This window comes from Carcharodon carcharias, chromosome 18 (genome assembly GCF_017639515.1).
Source record: "Carcharodon carcharias isolate sCarCar2 chromosome 18, sCarCar2.pri, whole genome shotgun sequence".
Classification (NCBI taxonomy): domain Eukaryota; kingdom Metazoa; phylum Chordata; class Chondrichthyes; order Lamniformes; family Lamnidae; genus Carcharodon; species Carcharodon carcharias.
The window spans coordinates 82,147,582-82,166,129 of NC_054484.1; the positions used below are offsets into that span (position 1 = coordinate 82,147,582).

The window sequence follows — 18,548 nt, forward strand, 5'->3', positions numbered from 1 at the left end:
TTTATATAATAACCTCAAATGCCTTCTGGAAATCTAAGTACAGTACATCCATCAGTTCCCCTTTATCCACAGCACATGTTATTTCCTCAAAGAGCCCTAATAAGTTGATTAAACATGATTTCTCTTTCACAAAAGCATGTTGACTCTGTCTGATTACTTTGAACTTATCCAAGTGCCCTACCATAACGGCTTTAATAATAGCTTCTAACATTTTCCCTGTGACAGATGTTAAGCTAATTGGCCTGTAGTTACCCACTTTCTGTCTCCCTCCTTTGCTACCTTCTAAACTAATGGGATCTTCCCTGGGAGTTCTGGAAAATTAAAACCAATGCATCAACTATCTCTCCAGCCACTTCTTTTAAGACCTGAGGATGAAGTCCATCAGGATCTGGGCACTTGTCAACCTGCAGCTCTAACAATTTACTCAGTACCACTTTACTTCTCTGGTAATTGTAAATTCCCTGAGTTCCTCCCTCCTTTCCATTTCCTGATTTTTAGCTGCTTCTGGGATATCACTTGTACCCTCTATAGTGAAGACTGATGCAAAATATCTTTTCATTTCATCTGCCATCTCCTTATTTTCCATTATCATTTCTCCAGACTCACTTTCTGTAGGACCAACGCTCACTTTGTTAACTTGTTTCTTTTAAAATATTTATAGAAACTCTTACTATGTGTTTTTATATTTCTAGCTAGCTTTCTCACGTACTCTAATTTTTCCCTCCTTATTAATCTTAGCGTCATCCTTTGCTGTTCCTTATATTCTAACCAATTTTCTGACCTTCCACCTGGCTTTGCACAATTATATGCTTTCTCTTTAAGTTTGATACTATCTTGAACCTTTCTAGTTAACTACGGATGGCGTGTCTGTCCCTTGGACTTTTTCTTACTATCTGTTTATGTATTTGTTTTGTGTATTCTGAAATACCCCCTTAAATGTTTGCCTCTGCATCTCTATTGACCTATCCCTTAATATAATTTGCCAATTCACTATAGCTAGCTCAGCATTTGTGCCTTCATAATTGCCCTTATTTAAGTTTAAAAACATAGTCTCGGACCCATTCCTCTCTCCCTCAAACTGAGGGTAAAATTCAATCATATTATGATCGCTGCTTCTTAAAGGTGCCTTCACTTTAAGATCATTAATTAATCCCATCTTATGGCACACTACCAGGTCTAGTATAGCTTGTTCTCTGGTTGGTTCCAGAACATGATGTTCTAAGAAACCATCCTAACAATATTCTATGTACTCCTCATCTAGGTTATCTTTGCCCATCTGCCTTTTCCAGTCTATATGCCAATTAAAATCCCCCATTATCATCGCCGTGCCTTTCTGACAAACTCCCATTATTTCTTCCTTTATGCTCCACCCTACCATGTGGTTACATTTAGGAGGCCTCTACATGACTCCCACAAGTGAGTTCTTGCCTATACCATTTCTCATCTCTACCCAAACCATTTCCACATCCTGGTTTCCTGAGCTTAGGTCAATGCTCTCTATTGTGCTAATACCATCATTAACTAACAGAGCCACCCCTCCACCTTTTCCTCACTTCCTATCCTTCCTAAATATCCTGTGCCCTTCAAAATTCAGTTCCCTATCCATGTCCTCTTGCAGCCATGTTTCCGTAATGGCTATCAAATATTTATTTCTATGTGCACTATCAGTTCATCTGTTTTGTTTCAAACACTTTGTGCATTCAAATACAGAGCTTTTAGTTTTATCCTTTTATTCTTTTTATAACCGCTTGTCTCATCTGTTGATTTACTGTTAGATTTGTGTTCTCTATTCCTTCCTGTCACAGTGTGTCTATCATTTCCCATATTGGTATCTTTCTCTGTTGCCTTGTCTCTACGTTTTGGTTTACCACATCTTCCCAAATTTGATCCCTTGCCCCCACTATTCAGTTTAAAACCCTCTCTACATCTTTACTTATGTGGCTTGCAAGGACACCAGCCCCAGCATGGTTCAGGTGCAGACCGTCCTAATGGTACAGATCCCTCTTTCCCCAGTACTGATACCATTGCCCCATGAACCGGAACCCACTTCTCCCACACCAGTCTTTGAGCCATACATTCATTTCTCTAATCTTATTTGTCCTATGCCAATTTGCACGTGGCTGAGGTAATAATCCAGGAACGTTTGAGGTTCTGCTTTTTAATTTGGTGCCTAGGTCCTCTCCCTGACCATGTAGAACCTCCTTCCTCGTGCCGCCTATGTCATTGGTATCTACATGGACCATGACCACTGGGTCCTCCCTCTCCCACTGCAAGTTCCTCTCCAGCCCTGAGCAGATGTCCCGAGCCCTGGCACCGGGCAGGCAGCATCGCCATCTGGACTCTCGCTCCTTGCCACAGAGAACAGTGTCAATCCCCTTTACTGTGCTGTCCCCTACCACTACATTCCTTAGTGCTTCCCCCACTTGAATGGCTTCCTGTGCCATAGTCAGTCAGCTCATCCACCCTGCAGCCCCCACTCTCGTCCAAACAAGCTGAAAGAACCTCAAACCTATTGGACAATTGCACAGGCTGATACTCCTGCAATCCTGCCCCCTGCGTCCCCTTACTTGTCTCAGCTGCAGTCACATCCTCCTGTTCCTGACCACCTTCCAAATCTGAAGAACCAGCTGAAGAGTTGTGACCATCTCCTGGTACAAAGTGTCCAGGTAACTTTCCCCCTCCCTGATGTGTCGGGGAGTCTGCAGCTCAGCCTCCAGTTCAATGACTCTGAGCCGAAGCTCCTCAAGCCGCAGACACTTTACTGCAGGCGTGCTTGCCCTGGATAACACTGGTGCCCAGGAGCTCCCACATGATGCAGCCAAGACACATCACCTGTCCTGACATACTTGTGTACTTTAATTAATTACTGAATTATTTTATTCATGGACTGCAGTGGTTCAAGAAGGCAGCTCACCACAACCTTCTCATGGGTAATTAGGAATGGGCAATAAATGCTGGCCCAGCCAGTAATGCCCACATCCCGTAAAATGGATTTAAAAAGTACTTTTTTAAATTTACTCATTCCCTCCCTGATGCTTCATAATATTTGCAACTCAGCAACTCTGAGCTGAAGTTGCTCAAGCTGCAGAGACTTAGCACAGATATAGTTGTCCAAGACTACAATGTGTTTCAGATTTCCAGAATGCGAATGGGGAGGTGGGGGTGGGAGAATGAAATGGAATATGGTACTGATAGGGATGATATAGTCAGGGGATAGATAGATACTGTTCCCTGTAGCGGCGTCCAGGAGCTTGAAAGTGTTGTCTGCCTGGTGAAAGGGTTAAACCTTTTTCTTGCAGCTGGAGATGAACTTGGAGTGGAAGAGGATCCAATTGCAATCACAGCACACTACCATTCTTGCCATGTCTGTGTAACCTTATTTATCTAGCTAGTCAATGAGTTATTAATTTACACAGCTAAAGTAATAGCAAATCTCCTAGCTTGGCAACAAAAGAAGAACACTCACCAGCTACGAGTGCTTGAAAGGGCTATTAAATGCAGCATCTCTTCCCCCTGCACCGAATTCCCATCTGTACCAAATTCCTGACTTAGCACTCGTTCCTTGTCACACTCATGCCTTGTTGTTGCCACTTTGTGCTCCCATTCTGGTCCTTCTTTCCAGCAGAAGAATTGGAAGCTGAACCTTTATAAAAAGAGATGGACAGGAAAAGACCAGCTACTGTGCTGAGTCTGTCCCAGTCAGTTGTAGCTAAGCAACATGGCCCCCAATGTACCTGGCACACGAGCAGTCATTGTCATCTGTTGAAGATTGGATATGCTCTCTTGTACATCGTTTGGTGTCAGCGCAAAATTGTTTTCCTGCTTAGTGTTGCTGCTGTTGTACTGTACTGGAGAATCTAGAACACGAGAGCATGGTCTCAGGATAAGGGGCTGATCATTTAGGACAGAGATGAGGAGAAATTTCTTCACCAGAAGGATTGTGAATCTTTTGAATTCTCTACCCCAGAGGAATCTCCATCGTTGAATACAGCTGGGATAGACAGATTTAGTCTCTTGGGGAATCAGGGGATATGGGAAGCAAGAGGGAAAGTGGAATTGAAACCCAACATCAGCCAGGATAGTACTGAATGGTGAAGCAAGCTTGACAGACCATATGGTTTACTCCTGGTCCTATTTCTTAGGTTATTATGCTAGTGGCTGATCAGACACCTGAGATTCCCTGGAGATCATAGCAAGTGCTACGAAAAGAAGTAAGAGTTTATATTGTGCCTCTCAGACCCTCAGGAACTTGCAAAATGCTTCACTGCTAATGAATTGGCTCTGAAGTCATTTGCCAGGCAGGCACTTTTGACAGTTAATTTGCACATGGCAAAGAAACAACTGAGTTGACAGAACTCTGGTGTCAGTTCCACTGGTTTTTATATTAAAACATTTTTGATTATCATGCACTTCCTGCTGGTGTCACACTGAGTTTCTGTCACACTTTTCCTGTCATACTTTACCACTATTGTTATATATTGTTGTATTATCTATAAATTACAGAGACATGGCTGCAGGATGACATAGATTGGGGCCTGAATATTGAAGGGTACATGACAATTAGGAAGGACAGAAGGACTGGAAAAAAATGGAGGGGTAGTTCTGTTAATTGATAATGGTATTAGCATAATTGAGAGGGATCACTTAAGTTCAGGAAACCAGGATGTAGAAGGGATTTGGGTAGAGATGAGAAATGATAAAGGCAAGAAGCCACTTGTGTGAGTGGTGTACAGCACCCTAACACTAACCACACAGTAGGATGGGCTGTAAAGGAAGAAATAATGAGAGCTTGTCAGAAAGATACAGCGATAATCATGGCGGATTATGGACTGATAGCCTAAATGAGAAATTCATAGAATGTTTTAGGGATAGTTCCTGAGAACTGCACCTTGGCACAGAGAGCAGACTATACTAGAGCTGGTATTGTGCAACTAGATAGGATTAATTAATGACTTCATAGTGAAGATACCCATAGATAGCAGCAATCATAATATGATTTAATTTTACATTCAGTTTGAAGGAGAGCAGAGTGGGTCTAAGACCAATATTTTAAACAAGGGCAATTATGAGGGCATGAAAGCAAAGATAGCTGAAGTGAACTGGCAATTTAGGTTAAGAGATAGGTCAACAGAGATACAATGGCAGACATTTAAGGGGATATTTCAGGATACACAGAATAGATACATTCCAACGAAAAAGGAAAACTTCATGGGGAGGATCCACCATTCATTGTTAACTAAAAAAGTTAAGGACAGTATCAAACTTAAAGAAAAAGTATATAATTGCCCAGAGATGGGTGGCAGGTCAGAAGATTGGACAGAATATTAAAAAAAAAACAGCAGAGAATGACTAAAAGATTAATAAGAAAGGAAAAGTTAGAGTTAGAGAAAGCAAGTTAGAAATATAAAGCCAGATAGTAAGAGTTTCTATTGATACTTAAAAACAGAAAAGAGTTACCCAAGTGAGTGTTGGTCCCGTTGAAAATAAATCTGGGGAATTAATAATGAAAAAAAAGGAGAGATCAAGTGAACAGGTATTTTGCATGAGTCTTCACTGTAGAGGATATGAGTGACACCCCAAGAATAGCTGTAAATCAGGAAATGGAAAGGAGGGAGGGAATTACAATCACCAGGGAAGTGGTACTGAACAAATTGTTAGAGCTGTGGGCTGACAAGTCCTTGGATCCTGATGGACTTCTTCCAACGGTCTTAGAAGAAGTCGGTTTTAATTTTCCAAAATTCCCTCGATTTGGTGAAGTCCCATTAGATTGGAAAATAGCAAATGTAACTCCTTCATTCAAAAAGGGAGGGAGACAGAAAGCAGGAAACTACAGGCCAGTTGGCTTAACATCTGTCAAAGGGAAAATGTTAGAAGCTATTATTAAAGATGTTATAGCAGGGCACTTAGATAAACTAAAGGTAATCAAGCAGAGTCAACATGCTTTTGTGAAAGGGAAATCATGTTTAACCAATTTACTCTAGATGACCAAAGATATTCAGAATACGATGAGGAGGAAAAGAGAGGCTTTTAGCAGGTACAAGGGAAGCAAATCAGCGGAGGTATTAGTGGAGTACAGAAAGTGACTGGAGCTTAAGAAAGCAATTAGGAGAGCAAAGAGGGGAGCAATGAGAAAACTCTGGCTGGTAAAAGTGGGGAAAATCCCAAGATATTCTATGAGTATATCAATGAGAAGAGGATAACCAGGGAAAGAGTAGGGCCCATTAGGGACCAAGGTGGCAATCTATGGGTGGAGCCAGAGGATATCGCTACAGTGTTGAATGAATACTTCATATCTGTCTTCACCCAAGAGGATGAAGGTATCGAACTCGGGGAGAGAGACTGTGAGGTTTTGAGCAAATTGATATAGGGAGTAACAAGGTATTTGCATGCTTAAAAGTGGACAAATCTTCAGGTCTGGATGATTTGTGTCCCAGACTGCTGAGGGAGGCAAAGGAGGAGATTGCAGGGGCTCTGACCCAAATTTTTAATTCCTCTCTGGCCATGAGGGAGGTGCCAGAGGACTGGAGAACAGCTAATGTGGCTCCGCTATTTAAGAAGGGATATAGAGATAAGCCATGGAACGACAGGCCAGTGAGTCTCACGTCAGTGGTAGGGAAACCTCACGTCAGTGGTAGGGAGAGGAATTTCTGAAGTAGAGAATCTATCTCCACTTGGAGATGCAAGGTTTGATCAGGGGTAATCAGCATGGTTTTGTCAGAGGGAGGTCATGCCTAACAAATTTGATTAAATTTTTTGAGGAGGTGACCAGGTGTGTAGATGAGGGTAGTGTAGTTGATGTAGTTTATATGGATTTCAGCAAAGCCTTTGACAAGGTCCCACATGGGAAACTTATAAAGAAGGCAAATGCACATGGGATACAGGGTAGTTTGGTAAGGTGGATTCAAAATTGGCTTAGTTGTAGGAAGCAGAGGGTGATGACAGAAGGCTGCTTTAGTGACTGGAAGCAAGCGTCCAGTGGTGTACCACAGGGATCTGTGCTGGGTCCCCTATTATTTGTCATTTATATAAACGACGTAGATGACTATGTGGGGGGTAAGATTAGTAAGTTTGTGGATGACACGAAGATTGGCCGGGTGGTTAACAGTGAGGTTGAGTGTCTTGGCTACAGGAAGATATGGATGGGATGATAAAATGGGCAGATAAGTGGCAGATGGAATTTAACCCTGAAAAGTGTGAGGTGATACACTTTGGAAGGAGTAATTTGACAAGGAAGTATTCAATGAACGGCATGACACTAGGAAGTTCTGAGGAACAAAGGACTTGGTGTGTGTGTCCATAGATCTCTGAAGGCGGAGGGGCATGTTCGTGGGGTGGTGAAAAAGGCATATGGGACACTTACCTTTATCAGTTGAGGCATAGATTACAAAAGTAGGGAGGTCATGTTGGAGTTGTATGGAACCTTGGTGAGGCCATAGTTGGAGTACTGTGTGCAGTTCTGGTTGCCACATTATGATTGCACTGTAGGGAATGCAGAGGAGATTCACCAGGATGTTGCCTGGGATGAAACTTTTCAGTTATGAAGAGAGGTTGGGTAGATTTGGGTTGTTTTCATTGGAGCAGAGAAGATTGAAGGGCGACCTGATCGAGGTGTACAAGGTTATGAGGGGCATGGACAGGGTGGATAGGGAGCAGCTGTTCCCCTTAGTTGAAGGATCAGTCACGAGGGGACATAAGTTCAAGGTGAGGGACAGCAGGTTTAGGGGGGATGTGAGGAAAAACGTTTTTACCCAGAGGGTGGTGACGGCCCGGAATGTGCTGCCTGGGAGGGTGGTGTAGGCAACCTCACATCCTTTAAAAAGTACCTGGATGAGCACTTGGCACGTCATAACATTCAAGACTATGAGCCAAGGGCTGGAAAATGGGATTAGGTAGGTAGATCAGGTGTTTCTCACATGTTGGTGCAGACTTGATGGGCCAAAGGACCTCTTCTGCACTGAGATTCTGTGATACTGGAGTTCTTTGAAGAAATAACGTGCGGTGGATGTACTGCACTTAGATTTCCAGACGGCATTTGATAAGGTGCCACATCAACGATTATGGTGGAAAATAAAAGCTCATGGTGTGGGTGTTAACATATTGGTATGGATAGAAGATTGGCTAGCTAACAGGAAACAGAGAGTAGGCATAAATGGGTCATTTTCTGGTTGGCAAGATATAACAAGTGGTGTGCCACAGGCATCGGTGCTGGGGTCTCAACTTTTTACAATTTATATAAATGATTTGGATGAAGGGACCGAAGGTGTGATTGATGAATTTGCCGATGACACGAAGATACATAGGAAAGTAATTTGTGAAAAGGACATAAGTAGACTACAAAGGGATATAGATAGGTTAAATGAGTTGGCAAAGATCTGGTAAATGGAGTATAATGTGGGAAAACGTGAAATTGTCCATTTTGGCAGGAAGAATAAAAAAGAAACATGATCTAAATGGTGAGATATTGCAGAGCTCTGAGGTGCAGATGAATCTGGGTGTCTCAGTGCATGAATTACAAAAGGTTGGTATGCAGGTACAGCAAATAATTCAGAAAGCAAATAGAATGTTATCATTAATTGCGAGCGGAATCGAATTGAAGTAGGGAGGTTATGCTTCAGTTATACAGGGCATTGGTGAGATCTGGAGTACTGTGTACAGTATCGGTCTCCTTAAGTAAGGAAGGATATAAATGCTTTGGAAGCAGTTTAGAGAAATTTTACTAGACTAATACCTGGAATAAGTGGATTGTCTTTTGAGGAAAGGTTGGACAGGCTAGGCTTGTATCCACTGGAGTTTAGAAGAGTAAGAGGTGACTTGATCAAAACATATAAGATCCTCAGGGGCCTTGACAAGTTGGATGTGAAAAGGATGTTTCCTCTTAAAGGAGAATCTAGAACTAGGGGTCACTGTTTAAAAATAAGGGGTCACCCATTTAAGACAGATGAGGACGTTTTTTTTCTGAGGATTGTGAGTCTTTGGAATGTACTTCCCCAAAATGTGATGGAAGCAGAATCTTTGAATATTTTTAAGGCACAGGTAGATAGATCCTTCATGGGCAAGGGGATGAAATGTTATAGGAGTATGTGGGTTACAGTCAGATCAACACTGATCTTATTGAACAGTGGAGCAGGCTCGAAGGGTCAAATGGCCTACTCCTGCCCCTAATTTGGATGTTCGTATGTAAATTTCTGTACATAACTTGGAACTACTTTTCTAGGAACTAATGTTACGTGTAAGTTAATCCGGGGGCCACACTTCACAGCTGGACCAGAGACTGAAGTGATGTGTAGAGGATCAGTTTAATCTGTTTTTACTTTTGAACCGGACAGCATGGCAAAATTAAACATAAGAGTTCCTGATCTTTAGAACCTTGAAGTGTGATTATTAACAACATCTGAGAACTAAAAGACAACAAGAACACACAGCAGCTGCCACCCTTATTATACAGCATGTCTTCCAATTCAACATGAGCAACACCATGAGTGATTTGCTAATACACACTCGTTGATCTCCTCTGCGGTTGCACTCAGCGAGTGAAGACCATGTGGCGGTATCGGCCCCACCTTCTGGCTGGAAGGTCATCAGCAAGGTTGCCTCCACCAGCCCTGGAAGCCACAACTGCACTTTACATGGTTCAGGCAATAGTTGACTGAACTAATGGCTTCTGCCCCTCTGAGGCAGGATGTCCCACCTCCAAGAGCTGACGGCCCATCAAAGGGTTGGCAGGTCTTCAGTCCTAGCAGCACCACGGTGAGCATTGACCACTTTTGGGACTGCAGCAGCCCCTGGAGCAATGACCATTGGGGTAAAGATAGTTGGGGGTCAGGGCTTGCTGGGACCAATCAGGCATGGTGCGGGGTTGGGGGGGGTGCGTGGGGGGCGGTCCCTAAAGAAGGGGGTGATCTTCCAGCGAAGCTGACCCTTGCCGCTGGGATAGCCTTCTGGCTCACCAGCAATTTTTAGGTCCAGTGGGATGGAAGGCAGGAAATCGTTGGACCAATGAATTCTGATGTAATTTGGCCTCTGTTTTCAAGTCATAGACGCAGTTTCCTTAATTTTTCATAATACCTGACAAAACCTACACAATTTTGAATGCAGTGTAAGTAATAGAAACAAACTGTAAATGGGGTATAAAAACATAATTCATAAAATTTTCACATAATTCAGTTCAAATTTCTAGACTTCAACATAATCGCTATCTTTTGTGATGTTTTTCCAACAGTTGACCTTACCTCTATTGTCACTATTTTCAATCAGTTTCACAATCATTAACACAGCATTACCAACATTTATGTTTTCATTGGCCTTTTACATCTTGAATATATCCAAAGTTATTAAAATCTGAAGTTGCACAAGGACTGTATAAACTCCGCCATTTAAATGTACTTAAATAGTAACTTCTTAGTTATAAATGGGAGACAAGTATTTGAGTCAGAGTTGGTATTTCAACTGTAATTATTTACAGAATTTAAAGATAAGAATAGAAATAACGAGAAGAATGAATAAGATATTATTCAAAGAAGTATCATTTTAGTTATGAAGATAGATTGGAGAAGTTAAGACTTCTCCTTGGAAAAAAGAATGTTGAGAGGAGATTTGATAGAGGTATTCAAAATCATGAGGGGTTCTGGACAGAGTAGATAGAGAGAAATTGTTCCCACTCATGAAAGAATTGAGAAGGAGAGAGTACAGGTTTTAAATCTGTACCAAAAGAAGCAAAGGTAATATGAGAAAAACTTTTTAAAGTGGTTAGGGTTTGGAATGCACTGCCGGAGAGTGTGGTGGAAGCAGGTCCAGCTGGAGCATTCAACAGGGAATTAGACTGTTATCTGAAAAGAATGAATGTGCAGGATTACAGGGAGAAGGCGGAGATTGGTACTAGTGAGTTGCTTATTTGGAGAGCTGGTGCAATTCTGTGATTCTGCCAAGTGCTGGGGATTCCTCCCCTGTGTCCTGGTCAATACTTATCCCGCAAATGGCATCAAAAAACAGATAATCGGATCCTTACCTCATTGCTGTTTGTGGGATTGTGCTGTGCTCAATTTTGGTTGCCACATTTCCTACAGTGCAGCAGTGACTACTCTTCAAAAGTACTCCATTGCCTGTAAAGTGGCTTGGGACATCCTGAGGTTCTGAAAGCTACTGTATAAATCCAAGTTCTTTCTACCTGCTTGGAAAATTGTTGGTACATCTTGTCTTGTCCTTGCAGATTCCGCATGTCCCGAAAGAGGCTGTTGCACAGCTGTTGCGTTTTACTCACAAGCTTCGGCAGACCAGCGACCCTACAGTAAGTTCAACTTAGCCACAAAATCATACAAGTAGAACAAACCATGAGCAGACAGCTGGTCAGAATATGAAAACAGAAAATGCTAGAAATACTGAGCTGCATCTGTGGAGGGAGAAACAAAGCTAACATTTTCAGGTCTTGACCTTTCACCAGAACTAGGCTGGCCATGATACACTGTGTAGAGGAGGTTTGTTTTAATGAGGAATACTTGAATGGATATTAATTGTGAAGGACTAGTGCCTTGCCCTACAGTTTAGGGAAGTGAGAGAAACCTGTCCCAGAGTCCTGCTTGATTAGTAGCAACTGTTTTTCTGCATCTCCCAGGTCATATGGTTAGGTGGTTTGGTTGGCTTGATGGGCCTGGTGATATTTATTTGCCCTTTTTGTGCATTGGTAAGGAGTTGTTTTAAGTTTGAGAGTTTTGTGTTATCGTCCACTTTCATAGTTTTCCAAAGTTTACTGATTAGTTTGCTGATGACACAAAACTTGGTGGGAATGAGAGATGTGAGGACAATGCAGAGGCTTCAAGGGGATTTAGACATGCTAAGTGAGTGGTCAAGCACATGGCAGATAGAATATAATGTGGAAAAGTGTGAAGTTATCCATTTTGGTAGAGAAAACAGAAATGCAGAGTATTTCTTAAATGGTTAGAGGTTGGGAAGTGCAGGTGTCCAAAGGGACCTGGGTGTCCTTGTTTACGAGTCACTGAGAGCTAACCTGCAGATACAACAAGCAATGAGGAAGGGAAATGGTATTGCAAGAGGATTTGGATACAGGAGTAAGTAAGACTTGCTGTAGTTGTATAGAGCCTTGTTGAGACCGCACTTGGAGTAGTGTGTACAGTTTTGGTCTCCTTACCCAAGGAAAGATATACTGGCCATAGAGGTGTTGGCGGGATTGTCCTATGAAGACAGATTGAGGAAAATGGGCCTGTATTCTCCAGAGTTTAAAAGGATGAGGTGAACTCATTGAACTGTATAAAATTCTTAGAGGGCTCGACAGGGCAGATGCAGGAAGGATCTTTCCCCTTCAGTGGTGGGTGGGGGGGGGGTGGTCTAGAACCAGGGGGTCACAGTCTCAGAATCAGAAGTGGGCCATCTAAGACTGAGATGAAGAATAATTTCTTCACTCAGTGGGTGGCGAATCTTTGGAATTCTCTATCCCAGAGGCCTGTGGTGGCTCAGTTATTAAGTATGCTCGAGGGGCTGGGTGGTCTATTCCTGCTCCTATGTTCCTACATCCTAAAATATTCATGCCTGAAGGAATTCTTTGTCTCACTGGTGTCTCACTAGATTGTTTTCCAGAATGGATTATTTTCTAGATCAATTTGGTTGCAGAAATTAAAAGATCAGGAGGTGAAGAAGAGGTTTACCATCTCAGAAAAGTGAGGAAGTACTGTGTTTCAGAATAGGGATCAAACAAATCAAGCATTTACAACACAATTTATCAGCCAGCCAATCACTCTTGTTGGAAGGTGGGTTTGAGTCCCACCCCAGAGATTTGAACACAAAAATCTCAGCTAAAACTTCAGTGCAGAACTGAGGGAGTGCTGCACTGATGGAGGTGCCAACTTTCAAATGAGATGTTAGCTGAGACTTGTCAACCTTCTCAAGTGATCTTTAAAGATCCATAGCACTATTTTAAAGAGGAGCAATGGAGTTCTCCACAGTGTCCTGGCCAGTATTTATCACTTGACCAACATCAAAAACTGATTAGCTGATCACATCGCTGTTTGTGGGAGCTTGCTTTAAGCAGGTTGGCTGATACTATTCCATCATTATAGCAGTGACTGTGCTTCAAAAAATGTACTTCATTGGTTGTAAAAATGCTTTGGGATACCTTGAAAGACATGAAAGACATTCTTTATGCCCTTAACACTCCAAATTGTTTCACGTTTGAAAGAATGTCATTGCAGAGTAATCTTAGATCAGAATTGTTCTTCAATAGGTATTTTTTTGCAGTCTTCTTCAATTGTAAAGTAACCCTGAAAGCTTTGAGAGGAGAAATGGCTGCTAATACTGGATCATGTGTTTACTTTGTCCTTTCAGGCGCTGTCTCTGGCTTCATCACTTTCCACACGACAGTTACTCCGAATCTGCAGCCGGTTCTCGCACTATCCAGAAGAAAGTCTGTACCATGCTGTAAATAAAGCCTGTCTCTCCAGGTAGCCTGCCATTTTGTTCTTATGCGCCTGTTAACCAATGTTCACCCACTTTAGAGGCCATTATTGAGCTCTTCTCAGTATTGCTCACATTCAGTTTCACTTAAACAATGATGGGCAGAATTTTTGTATGTTTTGGCAGAATACAGGGAGGAATATTGAGTTGGGGGGAGGGAGTCACATGCAAGGGGCTGGGATGGAGGCTGCTTGATTTGCTTCCATTAATCTAAATGGAGGGAGTGTGAGGTGGGATCCATTCTGGGTGTGCAGTGTTTTTTTTTATGCTTTCATGTGATGTGGGCACCGCTGACTAGGCCAGGATTTATTGCTCATCCCTAATTGCCCTTGAGAAGGTGGTGGTGAGCTGCCTTCTTGAACCGCTACAGTCCCTGTGGTGTAGGTACACCCACAGTGCTGTTAGGAAAGGAGTTCCAGGATTTTTACCCAGCATTGCCCAGTGTTCCACTCTGTACAATGCCGAGGAGATACAGGAATACTCTACAGAAATAGTTGGATGATCAAAATATGGTTATTAATTTTGAAAGTAATGTTGGTTTAAAAAATAATTCCTACAAGTTAGGTAAAAGCATTTATTCTAGTTACTGCATGAATTTTTAATTAAAGTTATGATTTAATGTAAGATATTGCCATTCTGGGTGCAGAAGCAGAAAACCGTGATGATTTGGCAGGGTGGGGGAGGGATTTTAAACTGTGATAAAGGGTTAATGAAATCAGCCTTGCTTTTTAAAAACATAGTGAAGACCTTGAGATTACCTCAGAAAAGTTCACAAGAATATGAACGGGTTTGCTTGATGGCTGATTAGGTAACGGTCTGTTGGCATTGAAGCTGACAGATGGTGAAGGCCTTTCTGTTGATTCCTAATACACAGTGAGTCAGCTGATCGTAGCCAGAGTGGTGCTAAAAGACCTTACAGTCACTTTCAGGGTCAGGTTGGGGAGAGAAGACTGCAACTGATATGAAGTTGAAGCATGCTAGCTATGGTTGAATTGTCCACAGTCACCATCCAGGAGCATGTGTGAATTATGTCGGGTTCTGAAGGGCTGTTGGTCCCCTCGGGGAATTGCTGAAATGTAATTTTGTGCCTTTAAGAGAGGAAGGGAGAAAAGTTTAATTTAAAAACAATGGCTGGAATTACCACTGAGGTTCTTCAGCATTAGACTGGTGGAACCACTCCTACTGCACAATGGTTAAAACTGACCATTAACATATATTCTCTAAAGATACAGCAATTTGCATTTTTATAACGCCTCTAATACAGTGAAACATCCCGAGACATTTCAGAGGAGAATTGTTGGACAAAATTTGACACTGAGCTATATAAGGGGATATTAGGATAGGACACAAAAGCTTAGTCAAAGAGGCAAGTTTTAAGGAGTGTCTGAAAGGAGAAGAGATGACAGTTTAGACGTTTGGGAAGGAATTCCAGACCTTAGGCCTAGCTAACTGAAGGCATGGCCACAGCAATGGAAATTGAGGATGATAGGCCAGAATCAGAGGGTTGTAGGGTTTGAGGAGGTACAGAGATAGATGGAGGAATTTGAAAAAATGAATGCAAATTTTAAATTTGTGGCTTCGCCAGACAGAGCTGGTGTAGATCAGTGAGCACAGGGGTGATGGATGATCGGGTCTTGCTGTAAGTTCAGGTATGGGCAGCAGAGCATTTGATGAGCTGATGTTTATGGAGGATGGCGGATGCAAGGCCAGTCAGGAGATAATTGGACATTGCAGGAGGTTGAGTGAATTCAGTGCTCAGTTTATGAAGAGGGCTTAAAAATTGATCCAGATATTTGCTCAGTATGTAAAGTTTTTGAATACCAGGTGATACACATTAAAAATTTGGACACTCCAGGAATGAGAGGCTTTCATTTTAGTCAAAGCATAAATATTTACTTGGGATGTCTGTTGGAATGAATAGTGTAAATGGGTTCAGGAGGTGGAAATCTGTCTCTGCAAAGGAAACAAATGAAGGAAAATAGGAGGCAGGTCAGTGGGCTTGAGATGAATTAAAAAGGGGCAGGCTTGGCTCTCAAAATCTTTTCCTGCTCCTGATGCCAGTGTAAAACTGAGAAAATTGTATTATAATAAATACAATTTTTCACAACTTGTCATTATTTTATATCAATTATGTTGACAAAATGTGATAAACTTGAAAGACTGGAGAATCTAGGATTGTTCCCATTGGTGCAGAGAAGCTTAAAGGAGGGGGCAGATTTAATGGAAGTGTTCCAAACTATTAAAGTTTTTGGTAGAGTAGATTGTGGGGAAATCTGTTTCCAGTGGCAGGAGTGTTGGTAACTAGAGGACACAAGATTTAAGGTAATTGTCAAAAATCCAGTGGAATTGAGACATTGGGATGGATTTTGTGTTCAGTGATAAAGCAATTTTGCTCGCCACTGACTCCAAAAGCTGCTCATAAGATTCAGTGAGCTTTGTGGCATGGATTTCCCCTTCCCTAAACAGCAATTTAAATTTGGTACCACATCAAGGATCAAGGGACCTCCAGGCATCCAGCAAGCAGTGATATGAGGGTAAGCAGCCATTCATACTGAAGTATTCTCACACAGAAAACCTGGAACTTGAAAACACTGATTATCATTGCTTTCACTTTAAATTTTCAGACAGCAAAATAAACCGTTATGATTAGAATAAGATAGAAGCTAAAATATCATAGGCAAACTTTTAAAAACATTAAAATTATCTGGATTTTTTTTAAATAATGGAGAAATTTGGCATTCCACAAATATAAAACTAGATTTTCAGGGCCACTGATTGTATTCAGCAGTAATTATGAACTTAGTACGCCACTAAAGGCCAAGGGGTAACTTTTTACAGGGTTTTTAAAGTGAGATTAAAACATAAAAATGAAAGTTTTCATCAAATCATTGATTTCTTAGGGATTACAGTTTGGAGTCCACCCTCTGGAGGAATGTAGAATCACTGCCAGCAATTTCTGGATTCCCACATTATTCTGCACATGAGAGCTCCAGAAATTGCTGTCAGTTTTAATGGAGTATTGACAATGAATGCAGAGTTTCACTATCATTAACACTACAAGTATTTTACCCAGAGAGTTATGATCTGATATATACAACCTGAAAGAGTGGTGAAAGCAGATTCAATAATTCAAAAACTTTCAAATTGGAATTGGATAATTACTTAATAAGTAGAGATAAGTAGAGAGGGGTGGGACAAGAGCAGGGCTCTGGAACTAATTGGATAGTTCTTTCAAAGTGCCAGCACAGACGCGGCAAGTAGAATGGACCCCTTTGGTGCTGTATGATTCTATGAAAAGATTTTAGGTGTTTTATATTTGACATTTGATACAGAAATTTGGATCAATTTTACAAATACATACAACTATTGAGAAGCTTTGCCTTGCTATGGCAGCCATGCACCTCATCCATTTGAGATAGGTGTGTGCAGCAAGCCTGTAATGTCCAGATACATGTTGTTTGCAGACTGGGATTCATGTCTTTGCTATAAACTCTTAAATTGATAAAAACAAAAAAACTGCGGATGCTGGAAATCCAAAATGAAAACAGAATTACCTGGAAAAACTCAGCAGGTCTGGCAGCATCGGCGGAGAAGAAAAGAGTTGACGTTTCGAGTCCTCATGACCCTTCGACAGAACTTGAGTTCGAGTCCAAGAAAGAGTTGAAATATAAGCTGGTTTAAGGTGTGTGGAGGGGGCGGAGAGAGAGAGAGAGAGAGAGAGAGAAGTGGGGGGGTGGTGTGGTTGTAGGGACAAGCAAGCAGTGATAGAAGCAGATCATCAAAAGATGTCAACAACAATAGAACAAAAGAACACATAGGTGTTAAAGTTGGTGATATTATCTAAACGAATGTGCTAATTAAGAATGGATGGTAGGGCACTCAAGGTATAGCTCTAGTGGGGGTGGGGAGAGCATAAAAGATTTAAAAATATTTAAAAATAATGGAAATAGGTGGGAAAAGAAAAATCTATATAATTTATTGGAAAAAAAAGGAAGGGGGAAACAGAATGGGGATGGAGGAGGGAGCTCACGACCTAAAGTTGTTGGATTCAATATTCAGTCCGGAAGGCTGTAAAGTGCCCTGTCAGAAGATGAGGTGTTGTTCCTCCAGTTTGCGTTGGGCTTCACTGGAACAATGCAGCAAGCCAAGGACAGACATGTGGGCAAGAGAGCAGGGTGGAGTGTTAAAATGGCAAGCGACAGGGAGGTTTGGGTCATTCTTGCGGACAGACCGCAGGTGTTCTGCAAAGCGGTCGCCCAGTTTACGTTTGGTCTCTCCAATGTAGAGGAGACCACATTGGGAGCAACGAATGCAGTAGACTAAGTTGGGGGAAATGCAAGTGAAATGCTGCTTCACTTGAAAGGAGTGTTTGGGCCCTTGGACGGTGAGGAGAGAGGAAGTGAAGGGGCAGGTGTTGCATCTTTTGCGTGGGCATGGGGTGGTGCCATAGGAGGGGGTTGAGGAGTAGGGGGTGATGGAGGAGTGGACCAGGGTGTCCCGGAGGGAGCGATCCCTACGGAATGCCGATAGGGGAGGTGAAGGGAAGATGTGTTTGGTGGTGGCATCATGCTGGAGTTGGCGGAAATGGCGGAGGATGATTCTTTGAATGCGGAGGCTGGTGGGGTGATAAGTGAGGACAATGGGGACCCTATCATGTTTCTGGGAGGCAGGAGAAGGTGTGAGGGCGGATGCGCGGGAGATGGGCCGGACACGGTTGAGGGCCCTGTCAACGAACGTGGGTGGAAAACCTCGGTTAAGGAAGAAGGAGGACATGTCAGAGGAACTGTTTTTGAAGACAGATGCGACGGAGGCGAAGGAACTGAGAGAATGGGATGGAGTCCTTACAGGAAGCGGGGTGTGAGGAGCTGTAGTCGAGGTAGCTGTGGGAGTCGGTGGGTTTGTAATGGATATTGGTGGACAGTCTATCACCAGAGATTGAGACAGAGAGGTCAAGGAAGGGAAGGGAAGTGTCAGAGATGGACCACGTGAAAATGATGGAGGAGTGGAGATTGGAAGCAAAATTAATAAATTTTTCCAAGTCCCGACGAGAGCATGAAGCGGCACTGAAGTAATCATCGATGTACCGG

General features: G+C 42.3%; 1 protein-coding gene across 3 annotated transcripts in view; it reads left to right on the top strand.

Annotated features, from left to right (window-relative positions):
• vwa8 (von Willebrand factor A domain containing 8) overlaps nucleotides 1-18,548 on the top strand; it is a 474,906-nt gene that overhangs the window by 203,254 nt on the left and 253,104 nt on the right. For all 3 annotated transcript variants that reach the window (XM_041211497.1, XM_041211500.1, XM_041211499.1), the window contains 2 exons: nucleotides 11,207-11,284; nucleotides 13,333-13,448. In XM_041211497.1, coding sequence (XP_041067431.1) covers nucleotides 11,207-11,284; nucleotides 13,333-13,448 — 194 coding nt within the window. The remainder of the gene's footprint in view (nucleotides 1-11,206; nucleotides 11,285-13,332; nucleotides 13,449-18,548) is intronic.